Source organism: Akanthomyces muscarius, chromosome 5 (assembly GCF_028009165.1).
Source record: "Akanthomyces muscarius strain Ve6 chromosome 5, whole genome shotgun sequence".
In the NCBI taxonomy this organism is placed as follows: domain Eukaryota; kingdom Fungi; phylum Ascomycota; class Sordariomycetes; order Hypocreales; family Cordycipitaceae; genus Akanthomyces; species Akanthomyces muscarius.
In genome coordinates, this window is record NC_079245.1 from 2394311 (window position 1) to 2412935 (window position 18625).

The following is an 18625-nucleotide window of genomic DNA, read 5'->3' on the forward strand; positions in this document are numbered from 1 at the left end:
AGCTGAAATGTGTCAGTGGCCCGCTGTGGCTTCGAAAAAAGCACCGCCTCCCATGACAGGGTGCGCGTACGTACCAAAAAAAAATGGGCTTCTCCACAATTACTAGCCTCATCCCAAAGAGCTCTCTCTCTCGCTCGCCCGCCCCCAGACTTCCAACCATCGTCATGACCAAGACACTCTGAGTGGCCAGAAACCCCGTCCTCCTGTCGTTCCGTGGGCATCGCCGCCCTCCCACCGCGCTTCTCCCTTTCCGCCCACTCATCGACCTCCTTCGCGATTCAAACTTCACTCTAGAGCTACCGAGTATCTGTATTCCCGTCGCCGCCGAGCGCTGCAGCCAACCCAAGCCCCCGCAATGGACAGGACCGAGTACCCGGCCATGCTGGTGCGTATTCCGACTTCTCCCACCTGATGTGCTATGCAGAAATGACCTCGAGGCACGGTGGCATGTCGCGAATATTGTGTGTCGCTGACTGTCTCGGTTTAGCCGCATCTCACGCCGAATCAGGCCGCACAAGTCCTCAACGACCGAATCAAGCGCATCGGCAAGGTAAACAATGAGATAGCCGACTGGCTCCAGGTACGACAACTCCAATGGCAGCTCGCCAGCTTCTTTGCGCCTCTATCTTTGAGTTGGCAAATTGGTCTTTCTTGCCAATTGCCATACTAACTGGCGCCATTGTTTAGGAGCGCCGTCGCATCGAAGAACAATACGTCGCAGGCCTGCGCAAGCTTGCCCAATTTAAAGTCCCCAATGCGCAGTCGGAGCTTGGGTAAGGCGCCATAACGGCTCATGAACCATCAATCTTGTTATATAGCTTCATATGCTAACGTCCCGGTGCAGCGTCTTCCAAACGCCTTGGGCTCGCATCCTTGGTGCCGTCGAGCGCATCGCGCAGTCTCACCTTCAATTCGCCGACGGCATTGAGCGAGACGTCGCGGAGCCTCTCCGCGACTTCCAGCAGCGAAGCGATGTGCAGAATATAAATACAATCTCGGCCAACCTGACCAACCTCGGCAGGGACCTCGAAGACGCCCGCGACAAGGCCGGCAAGCTGAACAAAAAAGGTGGCAAGACCAACGCCCAGAAAATCGACGCTGCTTCTACGAAACTCGAGTCGGCTCAGCAGGAGTGGGATTCCCAGGCTCCCTTTGTATTCGAGACGCTGCAAGCTCTCGACGAGTCCCGCGTCAACCAGCTCCGAGACGCTCTCACACAGTACCAGACTCACGAATCCGATCAGGCGCAACGAACACAAACCATCGCCGGGGAGACGCTTGCCGTCACCATTGAGATTGAAACAGAGTCGGAGATCCGGGGGTTTGTCCACGGTACCGTTGGTGACCGACCGGCTGCTCCGACGAGAAGTTCGACTCGACGCTCGTCCGTTGGAGCCGCTGCGAATAACGCTTTCCAAGCTCCGGCCACGCCGTCCCGCGAAAATACCATGAACAGCATTAACAATAACAACAACCTCACCCCTACGCCCTCTGTGCCGCAATCAGTGCCCGAAGAGGACTCCTTTGATCAATCACCGGCGCCTCAAAAAGGTATGTGAAATTGCCTGCCCAATATCATCCATGCTATGCACCATGGAGGCCCCACTGCTAACGTCACCCAGAATCCAAGCTCCGACGACTCGGTACGATCCTCGGCGGACGACGTCGCCAGAGTGTGCACGGTGGCTTCGGGCAGCTTGGGTCTCAAAAGGCTGCCGCTCCCAACTTCGGACGCCTTGGCAGCAGCGGGCGCGGCATCTCACCCCGGGCCTCTGCGAGCAACCTGACCGAATCAAACAGACTATCTTCGCTCGCTGAAGATGCACCCGACTCCCCCATTCGTCCCAAGACTGGCGGCGACAGGCCCAACGGCCACGCCAACGTCGACGCCGACGCCCCGGCCCTGCCAATACTTGCCGCCACCAATGGATCGCTGATGGACAACGCCGAGCCCTCACAAGCCCATGCTGCCCAAGTGTCATCGCCACAAAAGGATGCCGAGGGCTTCTCTGTCAGAGCGCCCATGCACGATCCAATAAGCGAGGCGCAAAGAGAAGCTGCGAGTGATGATCCTGACCAGCCGTTTAAGCTGAGCATCCAGAATCAGCCCATCTCCGAGGAAGACCCCGAAGAGAAGCTGGCTGCCTTGTCCAGCGTGGCCAACACTCTCAAGCTCAACTCGACGACGGCGCAGCGCTCTCGCACGGTCCGCGGCCGCCGGGACGTTAGGAACACCATTTACAACCCGGCGAGCGGCCTGCCCGAAGCGCTGTCCGACAGCTCCCTGGCCTCGCTCCCATCGCCGAAGCCCATTGCGGCTTCGACTCTGACCTCGGAACCCAGCATCACCGGCGTCTCTGATTCGCAGTCTGTCCGATCCGGCACCTCTCTCGGCAACTTTGCCCACATCAAGCACCCGGACATGAACGGCCCTGGCCTCAACTCGTCCATCATTGAAACGGTGTCTGCGCAGTTTGACAATGGCGAGATTAAGAACATTTCCATTGCTGGAGAAATTGCCTTTGCTTACAACAGCAGCGACGGCAACGACAAGAGTAAGCACATATCCTGGTCAGTCCCGACCACATTCATTATACTGACTCTTGTTAGCCCACGAAACCATCCGCATCAACAATTTTGCCCGTCTGGAAAAGATTGGCCCGAACCGCATCTTTGTGCAAAACGCATCGATAGAGCACCCCGACCAGTTTGCCCTCGAGCTGTCCCACATCCCCAAGACGTCGACGGCCTTTTCCTACCGCGTCTTTGCCGACGAGAGCAGCCCGCTGGCCCTCAGCGGCTTCGTGCCGCTCATCATCAAGCCCGCGTGGAAGCCGCAGGGTGATAAGCTCGGCCTGCTGCTGCAGTACCAGCGCAACCCGTCCTGCACCCTGTCCGGCCCGCTCACGCTGCACAATGTCGTCTTCATCGCCACCTACGAGGGCCGGGCCACCGGCGCCCAGACCAAGCCCAGCGGTACCCACCTCAAGGACAAGCACCTCGTCTACTGGCGCCTGGGTGACGTCGTCCTCGGCGACAACGACGCGATGCACAAGATTGTCTGCCGTGTCCTGGGCGCCGACGGCACGGAGCCCCTGCCGGGACACGTCGAGGCCCGCTGGGAGTACGCCACCGCGGGCACTGTCGCCACTGCGTCGGGCATCTCGGTCGCGCGCCTGGCGGACGACGTCAAGGGCAAGGGCAAGGAGGTCGCCCACGATCCCTTTGCCGATGCGGATGCGGCGTCGGAAACTGCTGCTGGACAGAGCTGGGTCGACGTGCCCCTGACGAGGAAGCTCGTCAGTGGTAAATATGAGAGCAAGTAATTGAAAAGTATTCCCACGTTGGTTGTTGCATTTCTATTTTGTCTCTTCTTGGTTATTGTTGGTGCGATTGGGGAACATTTTTTACTATCCGTATATAGGAACAGCCATGTCGTTCTTTTCTTTTTGTCCTCTGCCATTTTGTACTTTTTGTCTACTCTACAGTTGACAGTCTTAGTTCGCTAAGACATATTGAGCGTCATATTTCTTCTTCATTATAGTTTGCATATCCCCTTTTCTATTTTAATTTGTATCATACAGCCATGCTTATTATTATAAGGACAACTATCTGCACGAAAATAGCCTTAGCATAGGCTGCCGCCGTTGCTGCTGTATATGACTGCCGTTCCTTGTCGTTGCACTCGTCGCCGTAGTCGCCTATACCACGGATCACCCCAACTAGAATCTAAATCATCGCTCCCTCTGCCTTTATCTTAGGTCCGATTATTTTGTACTAATTCCTTAGTTTATTTCGTGGTGCCTTTTTCTTCCTTAGCTTCTGCCCATATCAGATATATGTATGTTACTCGTCCGATTAAGACACCCGCTCTTGAACTGCAGGTCTTCTAGACTCCTCGGTCCTGTACAGTTGGTCTGCATCATATCCAGCAACGGCAAAAGTCCCGCTACCATGCTTCTTATTCTTGATCTTGTTGCAGGATGGGAAAATTGGATCCGCATCGGCTGTCGTTTACTTTTGAATGCTCTTAATGGCCACCCTCACAATCATCTCCGCCACCCTCAGCACACGGCCATTCCTGAGCAACTGAAGGCCGTTTGGACTTGCCTCCTTGCGGAGGTCATATGCAATTAGCCCAGCCATGGAAAATAGAAAGTAACTGTCAGAGAGGGAAATAATACAAAAGAAGGGGAAAACAGATACTAAAAAAAGTAATAAGTTACTACTTTTATTTACCAGAGTGGCGTCTTTTTGTCACCCACTTGACGTAGTTCCGAGCAGCATCCAGAAAAGATGGACTAATTTGCAAAAATGAAACGCCCTGTGCCTGTAGCTGTACTAATTAACACAGACTTTCGACCGGCTCATCCATATCCGCTATACACCCGTCCCTACTCTTCCCGGCTGTCCTGCTGCTGCACCTCCAACACCGTCTTGCCCAGCCCGCCCTTGCCCTTGTACGTCTGCCAGCACGCCTCGCGGACCTTGCCAATGTCGCCAAGGTCCACGCGCAAGCCGACCACGGGCCGCAGCTTTCCCTCTTCCGCCGCGTCCTTGAGTAGCGCGAGGTCCTTGCCGTTGGGGTCCATGAAGATGTACTTGTACTCGACGCCGTAGTAGCGCGCCTTGAGCTTGCGCACCTGGTCCGTGGCGTCGAGGAACACGTGGGCCACGATGGGCAACCGGGGCTTTTCCGGCGTGTCCATGATGCTGCTGTTTTGCAACGTGGCGCCCGAGGGGGCGGTCGAGATGGATACGACCATGCCGCTGCCCTTGACCAGCAGCGGCATGAACTCGGTCGCCTGGCCGGTGGTGTCAAAGATGAAGTCGACTGATCCGGCTGGGATTGTCTTTAGGGGATCATCTCTGGTATAATCAATGACTGCGTCTGTAATTAATACCATGAAAATACGAGGCTGTTGGAGATGCACATACTCTGATCAACGACACTCTCGCCGAGCAGCTCGTGTACTTTAGGCACCTTGCTCGTCGACACGGTAGTGATGACTTTGCCAGCCTTGAATATGTTCTTGGCAATCTGCAGGCCGTATGCGCCAGTACCGCCCACTGCACAGCGTTAGCTACAGACTGAGACTGAAATCTACGATAGACCTGGAGCTCTGTGTCACTTACATCCGGCGGGGATGAAGATGGTCTTTCCCTCCAGCGAGCCCTTGTACTCGCGCATGGCCTGTAGCGCCGTCAATGCCGCCAACGGCAGCGACGCAGCATCTCCAAATGACAGATTTTTGGGCTTGAGAGCAATGAAACGCTCCGGGCACACGGCAAACTCAGCCCACGCACCTGCACATGCACAATTAGCATCACCATCACCCCGGTGTCATTGATCGCAGCAACAACATACCTCTGTTGGACTCTGGCAGCCTCACATACACCTCGTCGCCCGCCTTGAACGACGTGACACCGCTGCCCACTTCCTCCACCACACCGGCGACATCGTAGCCAATGTTGTACGGGAACCTATACATCGGGCATGTCAGTGCTCATCCCGGCCGGAAGGTTGGCAAGAGGTGGCGCGTTGCGTACTTGTCCGGGATGGCCATCTTCATCATGCCGTCTACCTTTTTGACGTCGATGGGATTGACGCTTGCCGCGCGCACCCTGATCAGGACGTCGGTGGGCTGCGCGGCGGCCGGCTTGGGTACTTTGGTGAGCTCGTAGCCATCGGGGTTGGTGTACTTGGGGGCTGTGATTGATAGCATCGTGGCCGTCATGTTGCAGCGCAGAAATGTGTAGCAGTGATTGAAGTAAAATCGAAACAGCACGACTTCGATAGATGGTCGTTTGACGATTAAATATAGATTGAGCTTAAATCGAAAGCTTGCCCACTTGCGACCAAGTACCGCGATTCAACATACCGGTTCCGACAAAGAGCGGGTCGCGGCGGCGCCGACTTTGGCCAAGTCCGCAGCGCAAGTAGTTAGTTAGCGGACATTGATGGGTCCCATCGCCGTAGATGATTCGAATTCTTCCATTGCAGGGCTGACAATTACAGTGTGTCGGAGAATTTCGAAGTTGAGAGAAAAGCCCGGGCTTTTGACTATACAGCGATATCCAGATGGTACACGGATACTCTGCCGGCGTTTTCCTTTGGCTAATACTGGGAATTTGCTCTGTAATAGCATTGCGGTAATCCCAGTTGTCGGCTTGCGGAGTTGCTTTATAATAAATAGCCACAGCGGACCAGAATGTTGACGTTGACGGAACCGAGGCAGTTTAAAAAGTCCGTAGGAGAATATCGTGACAATGAGGCGCTTAAAAATCATATCGATGAGCAGATCTTATTCCCGAATTTGTTTCCAGGCTTGCACCAGCTCGGAGCTGCACTGCACAGTAGACACCATCGGGCAGTAATTCCCAGCTGCCCAAGTTATTCCTCAGCGAAGCTGTAATTATGTCATACATCGAAGGCATTGATTTGGGTGACAGTGTGTTGTGCAACGTCCGTCTCATGTGATGCGTACAATCACGGGAGTCGCGCGTTTGCACACGCATCTGCTCACCTATGCATGCTGCCGTTTGTCGAATCAATAAAACCACAAAAACACCGCCCAGAGACTTTTTCCCTCTTTGACACATCCATAATCCTCCGGAGCTGCTTGAGACCAAACACTCGTCATGGATCCCGACCATGAGCATGAAGACGTTGATTTGGATACTGTGCAAAACTTCCCCGAGAGGAAGAAGAAGCAGAGGCGCGGCGGGAAGAAGAAGCAACGCAGGGGTGTCACAGGCTTTGAAGGTACGATTTTCACCGCGAGAGCTCCATTTTTGCATTGCGGCATCTAACAAGCAGTAGAATACTATGCCGACCCTCCCACAACGCCCGAGGAAGCCCTCCGTGAGCAACGAGAGCTCTACGCCAGGTAAGCATCAAACGCTCACCGCAACGGATATAACTATCCGTGCTAACTTCCATCTCCAGCTCCATCCCCTTTGAACAGTGAGTTCTCGCTCTCTCTCTCTCTCTCCATTGTCAGCGCCATCAAGCACAGCTAACAAACTACACCCAAGGCGCATCCAGACGTGCATCCACCGCTACCGCACCCGTCGCCGTCTCAGCTCCGAGCTCGACGTCTATTTCAGCGAGTACATGTTCCTCGGCGGCATCAACACGACCGGCACCGCCTTCAGCGCCGAGGAGCTCGAGGACGGCTCCCTGATCCCCCATGCCACCGAAGCCACGACCAGAGAGCAGGACGATGAGGCGGCCAGCACGCGCCTCTACGACGGCAACGCCCGCAACTGGACCGTCGACTTTGCCGGCGTCGTCGCCGGCTTCCTGTCCATCTCCATCCTGCCGCTGACGTGTCTCGAGCCGGCGCCGACGGAGCGCGCGATTGGCGTCGTCGAGAACTTTCTGCGGTACGTGCTGCAGCACGACGTCTGCCCCGAGCACGCCGACGACGTCAAGGCCGCGCTGGGCATGTGCGCCCGCGCGCGGGACGAGTGGCCGCGGCTGTGCCGCTTCCAGAGCCTCTTGCCGGGCCGGTTCAACCTCGCGGCCGCGCAGACGTTCGAGGTGCACGACGAGGCGGACTGGTCGCTGCAGAGCCGCAAGGACGCCGAGACGCTCTCGCCGGAGCTCGTCTTCTACGCATCCCTCGTCGCGGCGGGCCAGCCCGTGCCCAAGACGGAGACGGGCCGGAGCGACTTGCGTCTGTCTCGCCAGTTTGTCTGCTCTTTAGCCCTGCAGAGCATCGAGATGCCGACCGACGACATCACCAGCTGCTTTCGCCGGCTGGCGCTCGGCTCCGAGGCGCACAAGACGCTGAATCTGCAGCCGCTCGGCCGCGCCGTCTTTCGGCCGACTGTCATCGAAGATGGCTGGGTGCGACAGGTCCCCACCCAGACGCCGCTGTCCGAGGACGAGGACGTTGTGTTTTTCTTCGAGCGGGAGCTTCTCGCGGCGATGACGGTGGGCATGATGGTCACGGCGCAGGTGTGCGAGCTCAGTTCCGGGTTCCGCTTCGTCAAGACGCTGGAGCAGGTGCAGCCGTCGTTTTACACGTTTCTGCCTCAGCACCTCATCAAGGACTACAAGCCGCCCAGGGCTAACGACCGGCCGCCGCCGTCCGTCCACGACAGAGCAGCAGCGGCGATGGCAGAGCAGCCCCAGGGGAAGGAAGAGCCTGCTGAAGAGTAAAGAGACAAAAAGGCAGACTAGACGATAGCACGGTCGCTGAGCTGGAGAGAAATGGTGAATATATGTGCTTTATTAGTTTCGCTATCATCTCCTGCATAAAAAAAGACTTCTCATGTAAGACATGAACAATAAAGCAAAGGGCAGCCAACTCCATGCGGGTCGTTCGGTATTATCCCGAGAGAATCCAATAACCATGCAAACAAACAGAAGTCACGAAGAGAAAAAGCTGGTAGAAAACACAGACACGCTTTATATTCGCGAGTGGGGTTTTCAAGTGCAGCTGGTGGCCACTGTCAACGTCCATCGCTGTTTTGACCAGACATTGCTCAGCCGCAGAGAACAAGTCCTAGCGACTTCGGCACGCGCGGAGTCTCCATCGCTTATTTCGTCCATCTATCAAAGTCATCCTAATCGTGCGATTGAACCTTGTGGTCTCCGGCGACGGCGGCCGCATACGTGGGAGGGGTCTGGGCGGCGTCGGAGCGTCCTGCGCCGTTGTTCGGCGCCGTCACGCCCTGCTGCTGGTGCTGCTGCTGGCGGGAGGCGTTGTTGTGGCCGGTGCCGCCGTAGTTCATGCCACCGTGCTGCTGGGGCTGGGGCTGGGGCTGGTGCTGGCCATTGGGCGACTGGACGTAGATGTACTGGACGCGGCCGCAGCCGCCCTCGCCGTCCTGGTTCAGCGTCTCGTACTCGTAGGGCGGCTCGGGGAACTTGGCGATGATGTACCAGGCGTGCAGCAGGCCGGGGATGAAGCCGAGGAGGCAGAGGAGGATGTTGATGAGGGAGTCGGCGCTGCAGATGCCGCGCTTGACCCAGACTATATTGATCATGCCATGTTAGCAAAGAAAATAAAAGAGAAATTGACCTTTTCCTGTCGTGGCAAAGGTGCTGCCATTGAATAGGTTTTTGGTCTCGGGTGGCGGCGGCGGCGGGGTGACGTACCTGGCAGAGGAGGGAAGAGGATGGCGAGAACGCCGAGAAAGATGTCGGCTGAGCACATGATGGAGGATCTTTCAAGTGTGAAGATTTGATGTAATTACACAAAATAGATGCGAGGGTTGAGAGATTCGTGGGGGGGTCAAAAAAGTCGTTGAATGATGCAAGATTGTCAACGGCAGCCTGGTGGGCTTATGTCTGTCGGCGGCGCCTTCAGCAGCAACGGCGGCGGCGGCGCAAACGTCACGCGGGCGACAGGTACAAAGGTACTTGGCGGCCTACAGGGCTGGGCTGGGCTGGGCTGGCTGTCCCAGTTTCTCGCGCAGGGAATTGCGTAAGGGTGTCGCGGCCGAAGCCATGTGATTGGACACGGGACCAAGAGTGGGTCTGGCAGTATGACTCTATCGGGAGGACGAGGACTCTGCAACTCGGGCAGTTTGAGCTTTTGTAAATTAATTTGTTTGGAAATCTATTTTGCGTTAGGTCAACTTGTGTCATTGTTTTTGAGGCATAAGATGTACAACAACTGTGGTGTTGTTCTTCAATTGCTTTTAGCCAGTAACATGGCTCTATGATGTAGACCACCCATAATACAAATTGTTAACATCACTTTAAACCCCCAATAAACTCCAAGCGCCGATTCAAATACTGATCTGCAGATCGCGATACAATTCTCTGTGGTATTAGCCCCAGGTACCACCGCCACCACCACGTCCTCCCCTCTTCTGCGCGCTCAGTCTCCAGTCGTCCTCGCCGGCAAACTTGTTGTAAAGCGGTAGAATCCTCTCTTGCGCCTTTCTCTTGCTCAGCTTGTCCGTGGCCGCCACCTTGAAGAACGTCGGCGCCGCCTCCACCAGCCACTTGGGCTCAATCGCCGTCGTCCAGTGCATGTATTCCTTGGTCGTGAGGACCAGCTCGTGGTAAATGACCCACTCCGCGTGCTTGCCAAACAGCGCCGAAGAAGGGTGCAGGTACACCGGCGTGCCCTCGGTCAGCGTCTTGTAGCCCTCCTGAGGGTCCTTGCGCGCAGCACTCCGGAAGAATCCTGTACAGAGCGCCCTTCGCACCTTTTGCGTGTCGCGGCCACACGAGATGACCGGGTGGCGATGGCGCTCCATGATGCGCAGGATCTGGTCACGCACATCCTTGGCGCGGCGCATCGAGCGTGCCTGGATAAAGTTTTCAAAGCACCACGGACTCGAGTAGCCGCTGAGCTTCCACGAATTGTATACATTGAGAAGTGTGAGGTGGTCGCCGTGCGGGTCGTGGAACTTGGCCTTCTTTTGATCTGCCTGCGTCTGCTTCTCCTTGGGACGATAAAAGACGGTTTGCTGATTCAACATGGCCACGATGCTGAGCATCTCGTCGGAACACTGATAGTCTACCGCCGTGATGAGGACCTTGGCCGATGAAGGTTCCATTGGAAAGTCGGACATTTTCCGACCCAAACGCGTAAGCAGACCTTCGTCATCGAGAGCACTGAGAGCATATAATTCTTCCAGGGCTGTAAGCATAGTATTGACCGGCGGAGGGTCCATAAAGTCAAAGTGTAGCAGATCGTTGATGCCCATGGCCTTGAGCATGAGAATTGTGTGTGCCAGGTTGGTGCGCTGAATTTCAGGAATCGTGGTCGGCAGCATTTCTGATTGGTATGCGGCTTCGGTATAGAGGCGGAAGCACTTTCCGGGGCCGGTACGTCCAGCACGTCCAGCTCTTTGGTTCGCCTGCGCTTGGGAGACAGGAGTAACAATCAGCGAGTCCATGCCCAGTTTGGGATCGTAAGCGCTCTGCTTGACGAAACCAGGGTCAATGACGTAGTAAATCTCATCAATCGTGATAGACGTCTCGGCAATGTTCGTGGCAATGACAACCTTTCTGGTGCCGGGCGGGGCAGGATCGAAAATTCGGCTCTGCGCCTCGCTTGCCAGCTGAGCATATACGGGTAGAATGAGAAGCTCAGGAACTCCAGGCCCTAGGGCTTTCATTCGCTCGAATAGCACCTCGCACGCGGTATCGATTTCTTCTTGGCCTGTAAGGAAAAGGAGAATGTCGCCCTTTGGCTCCGTCAGGTGGATCTGCATAACGGTGACCAGCGCGGTATCGAGATAATCAGATTCAGGCTCTCGGGAGTAGAGAATCTCGACAGGGAATGTTCGGCCAGGAATCGTAAAAATTGGGCATTCGTTAAAGTACATGGAGAATTTGTCGGCATCGAGGGTGGCAGAAGTGACAATAATCTTGAGATCAGGACGGCGTTTCAGAGCCTTCTTGAGTAGTGCAAAGAGCACATCGGTTGAGATGGTACGCTCGTGCGCTTCGTCCAGCATAATGACCGAGTAACGCTTCATATCAGGGTCACCGAGAATCTCTCGGAGAAGCATACCATCCGTCATGTACTTGATCTTGGTCAGAGGGCCTGTCATGTCGTCGAAACGGACATAGTAACCGACTTCCTCTCCCAGCTTGCAGCCAACTTCCTCGGCGACACGTTTTGCCACAGACATGGCTGCGACTCGTCGCGGCTGTGTGCAGCCAATGACTCCGTCGTTAGCAAAGCCACCTTCTGCAAGATACTGAGTCAGCTGTGTAGTTTTGCCGGAGCCAGTCTCGCCAACAACAATCATAATCTGGTTCTCGCGCACAGCCTTGATAAGCTGCGAGCGGAACGCATACACAGGCAAGCTTTCGCGCTGCTCTTTCATGCTCAGATTTGTTCGTTTGCCTAGTGTCTGGTTGCGCGGGACAATTGCCTTCTTCCACTCCGGGACATCATCTGCACTAGCATTCATCTTAGCAGTGCGCAAGTCGCTGGCAAACTGCCTCTTGTCGGGGTCAGCCATGGGATCTTGCCACTGTGAGGCCAAGTTTTCCTTGGGCTTTTCCTTGGCAGCGTCCGCCTCTTGCTGTTTCAATTCCTTTCTCTCCTTGGCCAGGGCTGTACCGGACATGGCAGCTCTGTTCATAGAACCATCAGGTGCCTTGACAACACGAATCGGCGACAGTTCCAGCGACTGTTTTGTCTGGCCCGCGAGGAAGGGGGGTTCTTCTTCGCGAACCTCGATATCAACGTCCTCCTCAAGCTCCATCTCTCCGTCTCCACGCAGGGTAGCATTGTAATCCTCTTCCAAGTCGGGGTAATCAGACGCTTTAGCCACACCCGATGCAATTAGCTGTCGAATCTCCCAGCGTTCAGGTGATGTCATTCTCTTCTTATGTTTTCTTGGAGCGCCGATATCGTCTCGTGGCATGTTGGTTGGCGCATCATAGAATCCTCGGCTAGCTCCACCCAGCGCTTCCAAGTTTGCTCCAGACGAGATTCTCTCTTGTGGCTCGTTATCCATTCCCGAGGACTGGTCGACGGCCGCCATGGAGAGGCTGATACGCTTGCCTTCGGCGCTAATAACCTTGACCCATACTTCTTGACCCTTTTCTAGGAGATCCGAGGGGTGGTTCACGCGCTGGTGGGCCGCAATCTTGGAAATGTGCACGAGACCATCCTGGCGCCCGCGAACGTTGTGCAGATTGACGAATGCACCGAAGTCTTTGATTCCTGTAACATGACCTTTGTATACTTTGTTGAGTATGGGCTCGTCATCCGTTTCTGGAGCAGGCGCTCGTCTGAATCTGTCATCGTCATCGTCGCGGTCGTCTCGGCGTCTGTGGCGGCTCTTTCGCGAATCTCTGTATCCGTCGCGCCAGTCTTCGTCGCCTCGGTCTTGTGATCGTGAGCGCGACCGAAACCTTTCTCGCTTGCGACCTTCTCTGGATCGTGATCTATCTCGTCTTCGTCGTCGCGAGTCGTCATGGGGGCTTCGGCTGCGTTTGCGCGCCTTGTCCTTGCGAACCTGTCCTTCGATGCCCACGAGAAGCGCCAGGGTATCGTCGATGGCGTCGCCATTGTCCTGGAGGGATCGCTTGCCGTCTGCAACCGTAAGGCCGCCGAAGACCTTTTCCTTTTCCTCCAGCGACCGGCCGTGGTGCTCCTCTTCAGGCTCGACTGCGCCTTTGCCCTTGCCTTTGAGGCGCGGGTGCATCGTCAACACTAAGCGATCGAGACTGTCCACCAGACTGGGCGGAAAGTCAGCGCCGAGCCCATCCAGCTTTGTTCGAAACTCGTCGATGTTTTTGCTGTCGATGCGTTGGGCGATGAGGAACTCGGCCAGGGTCTTGTCACTGACGCCGACATGGTTCTGAAGTTCTGAGGTAACCTTGGACACGAGTGAGAGCAATTCCAAGTTCAGAAAGTCATCCATGGTGACGGCCGTTGCCTGCACACTGCAGGGACTCGGGAACAAGACGTCGGTGTGGCGGGCGTGGGAGTGGAAAGAATGGAAAAGTTCAAACTTTTGGCGTTGCGCGACACTGTAGATCGAGGCAGAAATTTGGTGGGTCTTCCAGGCACCGGTGGCGGGCTGGGAGATACGGAAGCCGTGAAACAAACACGTACATGAAAAGTTTAAAAGTTTACTTTTTTGTGTACTTTGAAATGTGTTCTCGTCTTCGCTGGTACGATGCTAGCCCTTTAATAACCCAGAAAGTACGTGGTCGCCATAGAGAGCGACCGCCGTCTGCGCTCTTGCGAGCCTTCCAAGTGAAGACCACAACGAAGGACTTACATGAAATAAAGTCAGATCGCCGACATGATCATCTGTTAGAGTTTTCAAGATTATTGTTATGATGAATTTATACACTTCTCGTGTGGGAGCGTTCTGCAGCGGAGACCGAGCGATGCTCGCGTCGGACCTCGAATGCTTATACCAAAAAACGGCGGGCACAGAGCAAACCGTCTTCTCGGGGTATTCCTGTATACCATGAACTTCACAACAAATCCATTCTTAACGTGCCATATTTGGCAGAATGAAGGATAAATCGCCCCAGGCTACGTCATTGGGGGCGGCTGATAACCTCGAAATAGCAGCACCAACAAGGCGAGGCGGGGTATGCAGCCCTCAGCGAGCCTTATATATCGTTCCAGCGAAGCTCGTGTCCTTTTAGAGACTTAAACGTCGGATAGGTTGATTATCAGACAAAATGGCTGAAAACCCGACATCAACCACTACCGGCAATTCAAGTCACTCTATTGATCTCACAGGCCTGAATCGATCGTTGAGCTTTGTTCTCGATGTGAAGGTGCGCTTGTGCTGCTTTGGTCCTAACTGCCATAATCAGTCTCTGATTTCTTTTCTAGGAAAGGCTGAAAGACAGCGAAAAAGAGCGCTATGAAAAGTTTCTGGCAGCATTTGCAAAATACCAAGAGAGCACTGCGTCGTCTGCCTCAGTTTCGGCGGAGCAGGAAAACAAGGACACGCTGCGAGCTGAAGTGAACGAGGTTCTTGCCGGGCACGACGACTTGCTTGCCGAGTTCAAACATCTATCCCCAGAGTAGTGCTGCAGACTAAAGATAACCCGTGCCACCTGCAGGCATTATGTAGTAGCTGCACTGTTCTGGGGCAGCCCGATCACAGGTACAGGAAGATGGTAACCAGGCCGAAATCCGTTGCCTCTGTTGTCTCAACTGGATTGTATATATTGCATGCAGGATGTTGCCACTTGGGAAGCATGACGCGTGCATCTGCGCCACGATATACGGCTGCTTGAAACACTCGAAAGATTCTTCAAACATTAGCCAATGTGAGCCTGTAGAGAACCGGTGACCACAGGTGTTTGTCTTCGAGCTCAATGTCACCGCTCGTGATGGCGAAGCAGCAGCCAGCGATTGGCCACGGCGTTCATGATGAATCTTGGCTAAAAGCAACGCATAGCTGTGGAGGACCCTGCTCGGGGATCGTATCGCTAAGAAAGATTGAGGTAGGTGGTGGGTTTTTGTTTATAGAATGCTGCTATGTGTGTTATTGGTTTGGTGCAAGGCTAGGCGGTGGATGATACCGAGGCCAAGGCTGCTGAGCTTAGTAGCAGGGTACTGATTGAGCGGAAAGAATGATGATTTTAGAGGCGGTACTTCAAATCAATGTTTGATTTGGCAAGCTGCAATAATTATTATCCTGCCTGTTTGCTTTGGCATCTCATTTCCTGGTAACGATTCTGGCAAAGAGCAAGGCAGCCCAAGTTTGGCGGGGCTCGACCACGCGCCCCAGCAACCAACCGAATTTGGAAGACGAGTAAACACGGCCAGGCCAGACACTGTGCCAGCATCATCTCGAAATCGGACCCCGCCAAAAGCCGCCCCTGGTCACTCTCGTCACTGCATCTGCTATTCGCATCGCTTGATAAAAAAGAAAAGGTATCCTCTCGTTTTCTTAGTCGCAAGCTAGTCGCCGGAAGCTTTCAGTCTCTACTATGTATGCACAGTGCTACCCCCCCGGCCAGCGGCGGCCCGATTGCCCTGCTAACCATTGGAATGCTGTCTCCAGTTGCTTCTCGTCCATCAACGACACTACAAAGCCCGTCCGCCCGACCGGACGCTCTCACTCGCGATGGCTCAATTTCTTACTACTGTGTTAGTCTTCACCGTGTCTTCTGCCACCTTTACCCCGCCTGCCCATCCACATCGACACGCAGAAACAAGATGACTGCTACGGCTCGGCTGTTAACGGGTCGCTCCCACGGCCCCATCTCGAGACTGCAAGGCGACGCTGTGGCTGTCCACGAAGACTCTCCGGATGTGTCGTTGGCGGGCCATGACAAGAGCATGTGCGAGGACTCGACGGCTAACATGAGAACTATCAACCTTAGCAACCAGCGCGCGAAGAACCAGTTCCGACCCCGCGTCGGCAAGGGTGGTGCTACCAGCTACCAGCTGCGCCAGTATGCCGAAGTGACGCTTGGCGGAGGCAGTCTTCGCAAGGTGGTGAAGCTTCCCGAGGGTGAAGACGAGAATGAGTGGCTCGCGGTCAACAGTATGAAGACAAGTGGCCCTCTAGGCTTTGGGAGAGGCAGTGCGCTGACATCCGACAGTGGTCGACTTCTACAACCAGATTAATCTGATCTACGGAGCCATCACCGAGTTCTGCTCGCCGCAGTCGTGCCCCGAGATGAAGGCTACCGACGAGTACGTTCAGAGTGTGCGTCTTGGATAATCATGGCTTTGCTAACGAAGATAGATTCGAGTACCTCTGGCAGGACAACGACAACTACAAGAAGCCCACAAAGATGGCAGCGCCTGCATATATAGAGCAGCTGATGGCATGGGTCCAAGCCAACATTGACAACGAACAGGTGCTACCCAGCAAGATTGGTAAGTCTGGAGCTAGGCTACCGCGGCCAACTCGTCTCGTACCATAGCTAATCGACTGTGCTTGCAGGTGTGCCGTTCCCCAAGTCGTTCCCAGCCCTCGTCCGACAGATATTCAAGCGCATGTACCGAGTCTACGCCCACATTTACTGTCACCACTATCCCGTCATCCGCGAGCTCGGCCTCGAGCCCCATCTGAACACGAGCTTCAAGCAATACGTCCTGTTCATCGACGAGCACAGCCTCGCCAGCGGTCGCGACTACTGGGGTCCCCTGGGTGATCTGGTTGATAGCATGCTGAAGAGCGATTAAGCCATGCTCGGCGCAGTACTGTAATATTATTCGGCATAAGGAGTCGCGGGCTGCAGTTTGGATGTTTGGAAAGAAGTGCTCACAGAATGGCGTTACTCGGTTGAATTATTTCATTAGAACAAGAGACTTTCACTGTCGTCGTTTGTCTGGCCTTTTTGTTTTGCATGGTACAAGAACTTCAGTTATAGAATGCATCGTAATCACAATTTGCGAGTAATTGCGACTGATTGTGATCTTTGTGGTTGATGTTGATGTTTCTTTGCCCGTCACGTCTTTTGAGCATTATTATATTTTAATACGCTGCTTCGGTCCTCGTTCAGAGATGAACAGCGCCTTCAAGCAACCGGGCGAATGGTTTAGTGGTATAATACTCCCTTAGCATCTGCTGTACAGCGGATAAAACGATTGGGAGTGGTCCGGGGTTCGATTCCCCGTTTGTCCATCACTTGCCTGGAAGCGTTTCCTTTTTGCTCTTCTTTGCTCTTCTTTTTACTTTTGCTTCATTTTTCCAACTTCAAATTTCTTAAATAAATGAATTCCAAATGTAGGCCCTTTGCCTTTTTTTACAGTGGCTTATTACTTTTGTTCACTGTATCCCGCTGACGAGAATGCGCGGGTGTCATCGGATTACCTAACCCGAGTTGATGCCTGGCCAGGCACCAAGTTTCCGAAATTGCCGGAGAAACCTCGACAACCACCAAAAGCTCTCAAACCTCCAATACCCTCGCCATCCCGCCCGTATATCCGCCCTCTCTCAACGCCCCGGCATATCGAAAAACCTGCCAATTCCTCCTTTCCGCCTCTTTGCCATGTTCTCCCGCCAGGTTCTTCGCAGCGCCCGCGTCGCCGCTCCCCGACGCCTCGTCGCGGCCCCCGTGCGCACTTTTGCCGCGGCCGCCGCCAACGAGGTCAAGCCCCCCGTCCAGGTCTTTGGTGTTGACGGCACCTACGCCACCGCTCTCGTACGTTCGCCCTCAATGCCCACGAGCAAGACGATTCGCCGTCGAGTTTCCCGGGACGGCTTCTTTTCCAATTGCAATTGGGGAATGCTGCCTGCGCGGTATCAGTCGAAAACACGTTTATACCGCTCAGCCACCTCGAAACTTGTGCCCGCTCGGAAGACAACAAATGACGTTGGGAAAGAGAGCTCGCGATCGCTAACATGAGTCCAATTGTTCCCTTTTAGTACACTGCTGCCTCCAAGTCGTCGACTCTCGACCCTACCGCCAAGGCCCTTGCTACCCTCGGTGCCATTACCGACAAGGACGCCAAGCTCAACGACATTCTCGCTGCCCCTACCCTGAGCTCCGAGGACAAGTCCGCCATTGTTGCCGAGCTTGTCAAGCAGGCCGGCGGCGGCGGTGCCACCATCAAGAACTTCCTCGAAACCCTCGCCGAGAACAACAGACTCGGCCTCCTCCAGGGCGTCTGCCACAAGTTCAACCAGATCATGTCCGCCTCCAAGGGTGAGGTCGAGATGACCGTCACCTCTGCCCAGGTACGGGTGAACCGAGCTACATGTTGAAGTCATTCTAACGTCAATTTTCCTCCTAGCCCCTCGACAGCAAGACCCTCTCCAAGCTCGAGACCGCCGTCAGCAAGTCCTCGTACGTCGGTGCCGGCAAGAAGCTCAAGGTCACCAACGAGGTCAACTCGGACATTGTCGGCGGTCTCATCGTCGAGGTCGGTGACCGCACCATCGACCTCAGCGTCTCCTCCCGCATCGCCAAGATGAACAAGGTCCTCACCGACAGCCTGTAAATCACGATCCGCAGAAGAAACGAAACTACACCATAGCCGACTGCATTTACGCCCATTGTCAACCATCTTTTTTTCCTTGGGAGAACAGACCCTTTCTCGGACATGAACTATACAGCCTTCACCAATTGAGCGGAAAAACTTGGTCTATAGCGGTTTAGACGGTTTTTAATTGTTTCGATGGAATCAACGAAAAGCCACCTGAGGGAGGGGAGGAGCGCAGGAAAAGGATGGGAAGCGATCGGGAAGTGAAAATA

The 18625-nt window shown here is 54.7% G+C and overlaps 8 protein-coding genes across 10 annotated transcripts; 5 read left to right on the forward strand and 3 right to left on the reverse strand.

The window, feature by feature from the left end:
- Window positions 1-355: 355 nt before the first annotated feature.
- On the forward strand, window positions 356-3326 carry LMH87_010090 (uncharacterized protein; the record flags this gene model as incomplete). The annotated part of the gene is made up of 6 exons (XM_056197192.1): window positions 356-385; window positions 488-580; window positions 688-773; window positions 845-1551; window positions 1623-2555; window positions 2611-3326. 6 exons carry the CDS (start codon window positions 356-358, stop codon window positions 3324-3326), a joined length of 2565 nt encoding a protein of 854 aa, XP_056054266.1.
- A 1068-nt stretch (window positions 3327-4394) lies between these two features.
- LMH87_010091 (uncharacterized protein) lies at window positions 4395-5738 on the reverse strand (the record flags this gene model as incomplete). The annotated part of the gene is made up of 5 exons (XM_056197193.1): window positions 4395-4885; window positions 4939-5070; window positions 5137-5307; window positions 5369-5484; window positions 5551-5738. 5 exons carry the CDS (start codon window positions 5736-5738, stop codon window positions 4395-4397), a joined length of 1098 nt encoding a protein of 365 aa, XP_056054267.1.
- Window positions 5739-6642: 904 nt separating this feature from the next.
- Window positions 6643-8170, forward strand: LMH87_010092 (uncharacterized protein; the record flags this gene model as incomplete). Its single annotated transcript, XM_056197194.1, has 4 exons — window positions 6643-6766; window positions 6824-6890; window positions 6950-6967; window positions 7039-8170. The coding sequence occupies 4 exons, from the start codon at window positions 6643-6645 to the stop codon at window positions 8168-8170; spliced, it is 1341 nt and encodes a 446-aa protein (XP_056054268.1).
- A 407-nt stretch (window positions 8171-8577) lies between these two features.
- LMH87_010093 (uncharacterized protein) lies at window positions 8578-9170 on the reverse strand (the record flags this gene model as incomplete). Its single annotated transcript, XM_056197196.1, has 2 exons — window positions 8578-8987; window positions 9113-9170. 2 exons carry the CDS (start codon window positions 9168-9170, stop codon window positions 8578-8580), a joined length of 468 nt encoding a protein of 155 aa, XP_056054269.1.
- Window positions 9171-9789: 619 nt separating this feature from the next.
- Window positions 9790-13359, reverse strand: LMH87_010094 (uncharacterized protein; the record flags this gene model as incomplete). Of its 2 annotated transcripts, XM_056197197.1 has the most annotated exons (2): window positions 11727-11733; window positions 11780-13359. In XM_056197197.1, 2 exons carry the CDS (start codon window positions 13357-13359, stop codon window positions 11727-11729), a joined length of 1587 nt encoding a protein of 528 aa, XP_056054271.1. The 2 variants fall into 2 exon arrangements, with proteins under 2 accessions (XP_056054270.1, XP_056054271.1); XM_056197198.1 differs by having other exon boundaries at window positions 9790-13359.
- A 778-nt stretch (window positions 13360-14137) lies between these two features.
- Window positions 14138-14492, forward strand: LMH87_010095 (uncharacterized protein; the record flags this gene model as incomplete). The annotated part of the gene is made up of 2 exons (XM_056197199.1): window positions 14138-14236; window positions 14295-14492. The coding sequence occupies 2 exons, from the start codon at window positions 14138-14140 to the stop codon at window positions 14490-14492; spliced, it is 297 nt and encodes a 98-aa protein (XP_056054272.1).
- Window positions 14493-15043: 551 nt separating this feature from the next.
- LMH87_010096 (uncharacterized protein) lies at window positions 15044-16610 on the forward strand (the record flags this gene model as incomplete). Of its 2 annotated transcripts, XM_056197200.1 has the most annotated exons (7): window positions 15044-15061; window positions 15379-15405; window positions 15478-15563; window positions 15800-15963; window positions 16022-16115; window positions 16168-16301; window positions 16369-16610. In XM_056197200.1, the coding sequence occupies 7 exons, from the start codon at window positions 15044-15046 to the stop codon at window positions 16608-16610; spliced, it is 765 nt and encodes a 254-aa protein (XP_056054273.1). The 2 variants fall into 2 exon arrangements, with proteins under 2 accessions (XP_056054273.1, XP_056054274.1); XM_056197201.1 differs by lacking the exons at window positions 15379-15405; window positions 15478-15563 and adding an exon at window positions 15343-15347 and having other exon boundaries at window positions 15569-15963.
- An 809-nt stretch (window positions 16611-17419) lies between these two features.
- Window positions 17420-18371, forward strand: LMH87_010097 (uncharacterized protein; the record flags this gene model as incomplete). The annotated part of the gene is made up of 3 exons (XM_056197202.1): window positions 17420-17572; window positions 17797-18108; window positions 18165-18371. 3 exons carry the CDS (start codon window positions 17420-17422, stop codon window positions 18369-18371), a joined length of 672 nt encoding a protein of 223 aa, XP_056054275.1.
- Window positions 18372-18625: the final 254 nt, after the last annotated feature.